We start from the raw sequence: 11,563 nt of genomic DNA on the forward strand, positions 1-11,563 counted from the left end.
GTTATGAGAAGATACATGCTTGCCCTAATGATTGTGCTTTGTTTTGGAATGAATATGCATCATTAACTGAGTGTCCTAAATGTAATGTATCATGTTATAAGGATAATGGAAAGAGTCTGGAGAAGGTGGTATGGCATTTTCCCATTGTGCCTAGTTTTAAACACTTGTATAGCAATGTAGTAGATTCAAAAAATTTGACATGGCATTCAAACGAGAAAATTAGAGATGGTATACTAAGGCATCCTGCTGACTTTACGCAATGGGAAAAGGTTGATTGAGATTACCCAGACTTTGCAAAAGATTCTAGAAACTTACGTCTTGCACTAGCTACCAATAGAATGAATCCACATGGCATGCAAAGCAGTACCCATAGTATATGGCTGATGATGTTAATCATTTATAATCTACCTCCATGGCTATATATGAAGTGCAAGTATTTGATGATGTCCTTATTAATTTCTAGGTCGACACAACCAGGAAATGATATAGACATATACTTGGCTCTTTTAATTAAAGATTTGAAGCTATTGTGGGGGATAGGGGTCGATGTGTATGATGTGTACAGGAAGGAAACATTTAATTTGAAAGTCATGTTGTTTGGCACAATTATTGACTTTCTAGCATGCGGTAATTTGTCTGGGTATAGTATCAAAGGAAAACTTGGATGCCCTATTTATGAAGATAGCACACAGTCGATGAGATTAGAACATGATATGAAAAATGTTTACATGGGATATCATAGATGGTTGCCTCAACAGCATTATTATCGAAGATTAAAAATATCTTTTAATAGTAATGCAAAAGAAGGTGGGCCACCTCCTTTTTTATCTGGTGATCATTTTTGTGAAATGGTTAAGGATTTGGAGGTTGAATTTTGAAAACATTTTGCAAGGCACACTAGCACAAGTGGGTGGAAAAAAAGATCTATTTTCTTTGATTTGCCATATTGGATGACCTTAGATGTGTGGCATTTTCTTGATATAATGCACATTGAAAAATGTGTGTGAAAGTATTATTGGTACGTTACTACAAATTCCAGGAAAGACCAAAGATGGCAAAAAAAGCGAGGCTAGACATGATTTCTATGGGTATAAGGGAAGACTTGGCACCGGAGGAGAATGGAATACATACATTTCTTCATCTAGCAACTCACACATTATCCAAAAAGAAAAAAGGTCATTATGTGAGTTTCTTGGTGCAATTAAAGTTCCAGAGGGTTGCTCTTCTAATGTGAAGAATCTTATGTCCATGAAAGACTTGAAGTTGAAAGGTTTAAAATCTCATGACTGTCATGTCTTGATGGAAAATTTTCTTTCAATAGCCATACGTTCTATTTTACCTAATGGGGTGCGTAATGCAATAACAAATTGTGTTTCTTTTTCAAGTTAATTTGTAGCAAAATGATCAACCCTCACAAATTGCTAAGGTTACAAGGCCAAATTATAAGGATATTATGTGAACTTAAAATGCATTTCCCGCCTACATTTTTGACATAATGGTTCACCTTACTATTTACTTAGTTAAGGAGATAGAAATGTGTGGCCCGGCTTATTTGAGATGGATGTACCCGATTGAACATAACATGAAGGTACTAAAAGGGTATGCGAAAATTGAAGTAGACCTGAAGGTTGCATTGTTGAAAGGTGCATTAGTGAAGAGGCTATTGAATTTTGTCAAGAGTATTTGAGAGATGGCAAATATGTTGGGATCCCAGTAGATAGACACATAGGAAGAGAAGATGGGGAAGGAATGTAGGGAGTCAAATTAGTCACTATCTCAGAAACACATTGGGAGCAAACCACCTGTATGTGTTACACAACTCTAAAGATGTTGATGAGTACACAGACAAGCACGAGTCTGACATTAGGAAGGATAATCCTGAAAGAACTAAAACTTGGTATGATAAGGAACATAATAAGCACTTCACAGGTTGGTTAAAAAAGCATGTTTCTACAAGTACAATTTCAATCATAATTCTATTTCTGAAAGAGTAAAATGGTTGGCTAGAGGTCCAAACATACAAGTTGTCTCTTATAATAGCTATGTAATCAATGGATACACATTCTACATCAAAGAGCTGGATGATCGGAGCACAATGCAGAACAGTGGTGTAACTCTTATAGCTGAAGCGATGCATATTTCCAGTGTGAAAGACAAAAATCCTATATATGCATCAATGTCATATTTTAAAGTGATTGAAAACATATGGGAGTTAGACTATGTTAAGTTTAAAGTTCCAATCTTTGGTTGTAATTGGGTTGATTATAAAAGTGGCCTTCAAATTGATGCGTCATTTGGGTTCATACAAGTGAATCTTATAAGGCATGGAAATAAAGATGAGCCTTTTATTTTGGTATCGCAAGCTAAACAAGTATTCTATGTTCCTGATCTTGCAAAACAAAATTGGTCTATTGTTTTATTGTCAAACAAACAATTGGAGAGATGATTGATGTTGTTGAGGATGATCCATTTGAGAGGACTGCGCTTGAAAACAATCTCATCGAAGATGGTGCTAACTATATAAGACATGATCATAATGAAGGTATTTGGATCTCAAAAGTGGGCAAAAGAATGAAAGAGAAGATTACAAAATTAAATCGAGCTATCAAGGTAGAAAAAGTTCAAAAGAAGATGAGGAAAAGAAAAAAAATTGACTTAATCTTGTGGTGATCAATTTTCTTAATTACTATTTGTGTTTTATTTGTGCCTTGTGTATTTTAATTTACTTAATTATTATTTGTGTTTTATTTGTGCCTTGTGCATTTTAATTTTCTTAATTACTATTTATGTTTTATCTTTTAACTATTTCATTACAGGTAAATGGCTCCCAAAATACCACCTAGGAGACCTAGTGAACCCATTCTGACCAATAACCTATTCGATAATCCTCCCAGTGCCACCAATTCACCCCCTGACTCACTGACTGACCCACTTCCTGACCTACCGACAGGTGATCATCCCTCTACATCCGCTAGTCAGCCCATATCTAAAAATACTCAACAAATTGTGGCTACATCAAGTAAAAAAGGCTTGGTATTAATGGGTGAGGTTAATCGAAGACGGTTGACTGGACAAAAATATTCTCTTCAATAGAATTTAAAGGGTCAACCAATTAGGACCAACAAGTATAAATTCTCCAGCTACATTAAGGCTGTGACCAGCAGGCATTTAGGATTATCAATTAATAGTTGGCATGATGTAGATTCAGCCTCCATAGATTTCATATGGAAACAAGTTAAGGCAATATATCTTAAATTTTTAATATTAATTGATTTATTATATTATCATGTCAATTTTCTAACTTATATCTTAAATTTGTTGATTGAGTAGTCAGCCTTTGTGATTGACGCCAGTCGAAGGCATTTTGTCATGAAAGTAGCATGTAAGGCACATCATGCCTTCCGATGTTTTGTAGGATCAAAATATATTACTCATGCTGGTGGCCATATTAGTCCTATAGTCCCTAAGTTGATAAGACCCATTGTCAAATAAGAGCATTGGGATGCTTTTGTTGCTAGGTGCCTTGACAAATCATTCTTGGTAAGGATCATAATATTTTGTATAATAATTTTATATGAATTGATCACTAAAATCATGTTACTTTTTATTTTGTTAAGAACTGAGCCAAAAGAATAAAGATTTAAGGGCAAAAAATCTTTTTCCCTTACTAAAAGGATGCTTAGGGTATTCAGGGATCGAGCAACAAGTGGTATGCTTTGAATTTAGTAATTGATATGCACTATGTGATATCACTAATGTATTTTAATGCATAGATTGACGAAGAGGGCACACCAAAGAGCTCTATATCACGGGCCAGACTCCTTATATTAGGTCGGACTAATAAAGATAGCAACTATGTAGGTGAACATGTTTGAGAACTTACTGAAAAAGTTGTAAGTATTTTCATTCTCAACTTTAAATAACATGCTAATAATTGCTATTTTAATAACTTGTGTTTTTTAAATTATGATGAATAGAGTGTTATCTCAGAAGAAGTTTCTAAAGGTGAACTTCCCCAGGATGAAGATGTTTTAGAAAAGGCATTGGCGAATCGTGATCACTCGAGTCATGTTAGAGGTGTTGGCATGGGGGTCTCAAGGAAACAAATAGTGGGGAAAAAAAGACTCCAAAAGATGTGCCTTCTTCAGCTAAATTTAATGCCGTAAAACAACAAGTACAAGCACAAAAAAATGATTGAGGCATTGGTTAGGGCTAACGATTTTGGGAAGTCGCCCTTTGAGCATATAAGTCCCAACAAGATAGATAGTTGCACTGTGGCCCAGCCATCTGGTCAAATTCTTGAGGTATATATTATTTTAATTCCTTAACTTTAGTTGACCATTATTTTATTAACTTATACTTATTTTATTTAAGTCAAGTACGATTGCTTTTTTGTGGCAAATAGCTCTGGTAGACACAAAGTGGCAAGAGACTGTGTGTTTAATATCCCTGAAAAGAATACCAGACACAATACGCCGATGCTTACAGACTATTTGCGAGGGTTGACTCTTGAACCTATTGATGCCAACTACCCGTTGCCCATTTCAACCTTAGATGCAATTACTGTTGGAGAAGCAAGTAGCAACTTTATTGCATGCCCCAAGGTTTGCTTCTATGTAGAAGATGAAGCACAAAATTGACAAGTATGCTAGTTACCTTTTTATCTACATGTCACATAATTGGTCTCTAACTATATAATTGGTGTGCAGTCTAAAGAAAAGGGCATCACTAGATAATCAGGCCAATTATCCAAGGTTGAGACAATCGTGCCAAACCATTTGCCAAAAACCTACCAGAGCGCACTTGAGGCATATGCAAAGTTGTTTGCTAATTCTACAGTGCTTATCAGCTTTAACCAGAGCATGTATGGTAGAGAACAACACGATGTGATTAGGGTTGAAATAGTCAACAAAGTCCTCAAGCGAGTTTTGATTAGTTAAAATGTGGTTCATTTTTATATAAGGTACATATTATTTATATGACTTTTTATTATATTTTAAACTTAATATAATATAATAATTTATTTATTTTTTTCATTTAGGTACCTATATGAAAATTTTATCGTCCCTAATGATCTTGCATCAAAATTTGTCTTTGTCTGTCCTCATGATGTCTCTGCTCATCGCAACATCACTATCGAGGTGCAGTATAGCCAAGCTCAAACATTAGCAAAATACTTTGAGGCAAAAAACCCTACTGTGGGGACGTTATTTCTGGTACCTTATGTACAAGGGTGAGTTCAGTGGTATCCTGATTTATTTAATTTATCTTGTCATTTTAAGTTTTATAGCATATGTTTTTAAATTATTTTAGGAGCCATTGGATGCTAATCAGCATTATGCCGGCTGCTGTTAAAACTGTAAAGTTTTACTACTTGGATTCTGCTAGTGGGTAGCCAAATAATAGGCCAGATATGATGGAATTATTTAATTTGTAAGTTTATATTTTGATTAATATTTCCATATTTTTCATTTTAAATTTCTAGTTTTAACTTATTTTCTTTCTTGTTAGGGCCATAGTGCTTTATTGCATTGAAAAGAACTTGCCTGTACCATTAAGGTACAAGTCATATGATCTAGCCTATCATAATTGGAAGATAACAAAGGTACTTCTCACTACTAATTTTAACAATCAATTTTAGTTTTCTAATTAATTCAATAACATGTTTACTGATTTTTCTATGCAGTGCCCACGACAAATAGCATATAACAAGGACTGTAGATATTGCGTCATGAGATTTCTTAAAAATATCATCACTCATGGGATGACTCTAATCACCCTTGCGGTATGTATGTTATTTACATTAAATTATATGTGATTATGAATTTTAATTTGTTGAAATAATTAACTTTCTTGTCATATTACATTATTGCAGTATTATCTCAATTCATATTGTGAAGAATTCGGGGATCGTCACATTAACGAAGTTATTGAGGAATGATGTGAGTACCTTTTTCAGCTGTGGACTAGAAATAAGTAAAGGGAGAATGATGTTAAAGTCCCACACAAGGGAATTAATTACTGCAGGGTCCATTGATAATTGAACTAAACTGCATTGACAACACAACCAGTTGTCAATGCAGTTTAGTCCAGTTGTCAATGGACCCTACAGTAATTAATTTCCTTGTATGGGACCTAACTGTAATTCTCTCATAAGTAAATTACACTTTTTCATTTTAGTTTTTATAATTTAGAATAATTTTGGTTTAGTCTAACAAACAACTTTGTTTTACTTAGTACTATATTGAGCAATTATATAGGTAACAAATTTTTTTATTTCAATAAAATTATTAGTTTACTAGTTTAGTTTAGTATAATTATTGATTGAACTAATCTATATTTGTATTATATTGTTGCAGGAGGATTGCAAGAAATGCAGGTAGCGTATTAAAAAAATTACAATATATAGGATGGTTATTTACTATAACCATCCAATATAATGAAGGTATTTGACAGTTATTTACTATAACCGTCCAATATATGGACATATTGGACGGTTATTACTAGAACTACCATCCAATACATTTAACATATTAGACGGTTCTGATAATAACCGTCCAATATGTCTATATATTGGACGGTTCTTAAAACAACCATCCAATATAATTTTTTCCCTGACCCTATATTAGACGGGTCTTTGAACGGTCCAATATATAATATTGGACGGTTCTAATAACTATTCAATATTTATTTTATCAATATATGACGGTCTTATATTGGACAGTTATGAACCGTCCAATATAAGCGAAAATAATCATCCAATATTCCCTTTTCTATAGTAGTGAGTAGTCCTCAAATCTTGCTCAAAATTTTTTTAAAATGCATTATAACATAACACAATACTAATCTTAATGATGAGAGTAGCCTTAATATCAATAAAACTCAACAGCACAAAAGCATGTTCTCAATTCATTCAAGCAATCATTAGTAATTGCTACACTTGAGAAATTCTAACAATGGATTGGCCTAGGAAATTATCATAGCAAAATATCACCATCAGTCTAGAAATTTATCACCAATAAATAGGAATCCTTCTCAAATCAAGGACCTAAATTCATTTCTCTAATCAACAAGCAAGCAATTATTAGAAATTGCAAGACCCCCAAACTTCAACCATGTTGAACATCGGTCTAGACCCAATTAATCAACAATTCAAGCGATAGGCAAACCACTCCAAGTCCAATCCTAATAGCCTATTCAAATGATAAATTATCTCCCTATACTCCTCTATTCAGTAACCTAAAGCCCAATTCAATATATGTTCCAATTGAATTCCTATGCTAAAACAAATAAGAACGGAAGAATACCTTAAAATCACGTGAATGAAGAGCGAAAAGCAAGAGGAGAAAGGAACAAATGTCAATGCATAGTTTCACTAGTGAGAATGGTCACTTGGATATGAAGGAAGCTAAAGCTAAGAGACTACAGACCAACCCAATCAACTTCAAGGAGCCACTCGCACAGAACCACTGATGAATAATGAAGGACTTCATGGAATAAGGGACGAGTAAACTAGGAAGCACTTATGAAACAAGGGATTTAAGCACCTAAGAACCACGATGAACTTGAGCAAGATCCACAAGCGAGACAGAGAATGAGTGTTTTGGAGAACCATGAGCACAAGTGTCGGCTATGTTAGAGAATCGTGAGAGCATGTGCTTGTATGGATGCGATGGCAAGAGCTTGAGTGTTTCAGGAGAGGCCGACAATGTGTGTGGGTGCAATGGACTTGAGGGAGAGGGAGTAAGGGCTTTTCGGATGGAATGGGAAATCTAGAATTTTTTATAAATGTCAGACCGTCTTGGTAGTAGTGATTCTTGGAGGAAATGGGCGGTGGCCATTGGTGGTATGTGAGTGACTCTCTACTTTTAGCTCATTGCTCATGTCTCTGTGTGTGTTTCTAAATAAGGAGGAGATGAATGTTAAAAGCTCATATTCAACTATTCTTATATAATAATAATTGGATATAACTTTTTTTAAAATAAGTAACTTATTTAGATAATAACAATACTCAATAGTTAAAAGAAATTAACTGTTGGGTACTCTATTAAATACTCAACGGTTATTTACTATTAACCGTTGAGTATGTTTTTTTAAAAAATAAATTATTCAAATAATTTATATCTTCAACGGTTAAAACTAAACAACCGTTGTCTAAATAATCAACAGTTGTTTAGTTTTAACTGTTGAATAAGTTTTTTTAAAAAAATAAATTATTCTAATAAGTTATATATTCAATGATTGAAATTGAATAACTATTGAATATTTAAATAAAATACTCAATATTTTTTTCATTTTAATCTTTTAATAAGTGTTTAGAAAAAAAATTAATTTATTCATATACTCTTTGGTTATTTTAAGAAATTGTTGAGTATCATTCTGCAATATTAAATGGTTAATTTAATAACCGTTTAACATGTATTTTTCAATTTTTTTTGCCTTTAAAGATAAAATGTTTTTAATTATAACCACTTAATAAATGCCATAATATATTATCATTTTTGTAATAGTTTCAAGACAATTTAACTAAAAAATCCTTGACATGTGTGTATGTATATTATAAGTATATATTTTTTCTTTTAATTAATAAAAAGATAATATATACTATAAAATAACTAAATATAATATATTTTATTTCTATTTAAATATGCAAATATAAGATGTATATTATGCACATATGATGTACTATGGGGTGTCCTTGTGTGTTGCTTTTGTGAGAAGTGAGGGCCAGTTCATTAAACACGTAATATACACTCATACACACATGTACTATATACATGCATTGAGAGGTTCCTCAAGGACCACGTAGGTCCGGTGCTCTGCTTGTTACCTCAATCATGCTTACATCATATCAATTACGTGGTAATATATAAAGCCACAAAAAATCTGGTTTTTCCCACGGCGTGAAAGAGATGTAGAGTCTATAAATGGATTCCTCGTAACAAGCAAAAACTCACAAGTTAAAAAATATAACAAAATATAATCAGGGAGGAGAGAAAAAGAAAAAAGATGCTAAGAATGGAGGTTACTGAAGTGCTGCGCATGAATGGGGGCGTGGGAGAAGAAAGTTATGCAAACAATTCCTTGGTTCAGGTATGACCATTCATTATAATTAAGTACCACGTACTTTCCATGAATTGCATCTTCCTTGCTACCAATATTAGGGAGAAACCAACTGATCCGTAATAGAAGACAGTATAAAAACTGATAACTCTTTAATTTTTTGGTGATGGAAAACAGCAAAAAGTGCTGAACGTGACCAAACCGATTCGACAGGAAGCCCTAACCAACTTGTGCTGCAAAAGGCTCCGGGAAAGACTAGTGATTGCAGATTTGGGTTGCTCTTCTGGTCCAAACGCTTTCTTTGTGGTTTCTGAAGTTATCAGCACAGTGGAGAAGCTTTGCCTAGACCAAAATCATCAGTCTCCAGAATACCAAGTCTTTTTGAACGATCTTCCAGGAAATGACTTCAACAATATATTTAGATCTCTTGGTGATTTTAAGAAGAAACTTGGTCACGCAATGGTTAATGGGGTTGGTTATTGCTTCTTAGCCGGGATCCCTGGTTCCTTCTATGGCAGGATTTTCCCTTCAAAAAGCCTTCATTTTGTCCATTCCTCTTACAGTCTTCAATGGCTCTCTCAAGTATTATATTATATTGGTCACTCGTTTGAATTTAGATTTTCAAGACATAAAGCGAAATGTTTGATCGAAGATGATTGATTTATGCATTAGGTTCCTGAAGGAGTGGAGAACAATAAGGGCAATATCTACATGGCAAGCACTAGCCCACCAAATGTGTTGCAGGCCTATTACCATCAATTTAAGAGAGACTTTTCATTGTTTCTCGAGTGTCGTGCAAAGGAAGTGGTGGAAGGAGGCTATATGGTGCTCACATTTTTAGGCAGAAAAAGTGAGGATCCCTCGATCGAAGAATGCTGCCTTATTTGGGAACTTATGGCCAAAGCTCTCAATGACATGGCCTCGGCGGTACCAGTTTTCTAATTTTAATAACTTCCACCATCGTCCTTTACTCTTTTCATGATAGACAAGACCGGACTTGGTTCGCGATGAGCACCGTGTTGCTCAACACCAAAATACTGCCGTTTGACAGTGTTAATTTCTTTTTTTTTAACAACAAATTCATTATAATAATAAATAAATATTATAAAATTATTATTTTAATATTTAATAAAAAAATAAATATTTAGAAGTTAAAATTGGACCTGAATAATTAAATTTATTAAAATTTGATTTGAACAATTCATATATAAATTTTGATTTGAATAATTCAGAACTGTACTAAAAAAAATTAGAATTCTAACTAAAAATATATTTTATTAATTTTGTACAGTTATCTATCTATGAGAAGTAATGTCATTCAAGGCATAGTCTGGTATTAAATATAGATACTTCTCTTAACAAGAATTCAAACATTGATTTATTATAATATAAGAAACTAGCTCATTTTATTAGACTCAACCTCTATTTTAAACTCTTCAATTGCTTTTTTATATTTTTAGTATAGTTCTAAACTATTCAAATCAAAATTTTTATTTTAACTATTCAAGTTTAATTTTAACATTTTAATATTTATTTATTAAATATTTAAACAATAATTTTATAATATTTATTTATTATTATAATAAATTTGTGGTTAAAAAAACAAAAAAAAAAATAACAGTGTCAAACGGCAGTGTTTTGGTGCTAAACAACACTGTGGATGAGTATCAAAACCAAATCCAACAAGACCTAAACCATTGGTCCCATTGCTGTCCTTTTACTGTACACATTAATGAATTATTAGTTCCCTTTCTGTCCTTTTAGAAAGCATATGGATAATATCAACATGAATTTAAGACATTCTCCATCTATATCCATTTAACAATGAAACTTACTGTTGTTGATTTGAAATACTGACTTTCAAGCAAAAAATACATGTCATGCTAATTTGTTTTACTATAAATTACAGGGATTGTTAAAAGAAGAGGAAGTCGACTCGTTCAATATACCCCAATACACACCATCCCCATCTGAAGTGGAACAAGAGATACAGAAAGAAGGGTCATTCAGCATCAATCGCATGGAGGTTTCAGCGGTGAATTGGAATGCGTACGATGACTGGAAAGTAGTAGACAGTGAGTTCATTGAGTCTAAAGTAGTGGGTGATGGTGGATATAATGTTGCAAAGTGCATGAGGGCTGTGGCCGAACCCTTACTGATCAGCCACTTCGGAGAGGGTATCATCGATGAAGTTTTCAAAAGATACCAAGAGATTTTAACAGATCGGATGCCCAAAGAAAAAACTGCATTCATTAATCTCACCTTTTCTATGACCAGAAGAGCGTGATGATGTCAAGATCCGTCAAACGTACAGTATCGATAATATGTTTGTAGTTGTCTTAAATTACTCCCTTCACCTTGGGAGAATTGGAGTTGTGGGTTTGCTTGATCTATCTTAATTTGGTTATTTATGGATGGATTTATATTTGTTGAACCTAGTGATTTATGATGTTTAACCTCCGTGTATAATAAAATGGTGTTTTAAATTGTACATCATCAA

The 11,563-nt window shown here is 33.4% G+C and overlaps 1 protein-coding gene across 1 annotated transcript; it reads left to right on the forward strand.

The window, feature by feature from the left end:
• The first annotated feature begins 9,018 nt into the window (after window positions 1-9,018).
• Window positions 9,019-11,350, forward strand: LOC129310533 (S-adenosyl-L-methionine:benzoic acid/salicylic acid carboxyl methyltransferase 3-like). The gene is made up of 4 exons (XM_054952397.1): window positions 9,019-9,093; window positions 9,241-9,645; window positions 9,736-9,990; window positions 10,973-11,350. The coding sequence occupies exons 1-4, from the start codon at window positions 9,019-9,021 to the stop codon at window positions 11,348-11,350; spliced, it is 1,113 nt and encodes a 370-aa protein (XP_054808372.1).
• The last annotated feature ends 213 nt before the right edge of the window (window positions 11,351-11,563 follow it).

Source organism: Prosopis cineraria, unplaced genomic scaffold, assembly GCF_029017545.1.
Source record: "Prosopis cineraria cultivar Desert tree isolate PC_DT_omini unplaced genomic scaffold, ASM2901754v1 PC5, whole genome shotgun sequence".
NCBI lineage: Eukaryota > Viridiplantae > Streptophyta > Magnoliopsida > Fabales > Fabaceae > Prosopis > Prosopis cineraria.

Coding starts and splice junctions, on each gene's coding strand:
- LOC129310533 (XM_054952397.1), top strand. CDS start 9,019: ATGGAGGTTACTGAAGTGCTGCGCATGAATGGGGGCGTGGGAGAAGAA. Junction 9,646..9,735: donor GTCTTCAATGGCTCTCTCAA/GTATTATATTAT, acceptor TTTATGCATTAG/GTTCCTGAAGGAGTGGAGAA. Junction 9,991..10,972: donor TCAATGACATGGCCTCGGCG/GTACCAGTTTTC, acceptor TATAAATTACAG/GGATTGTTAAAAGAAGAGGA.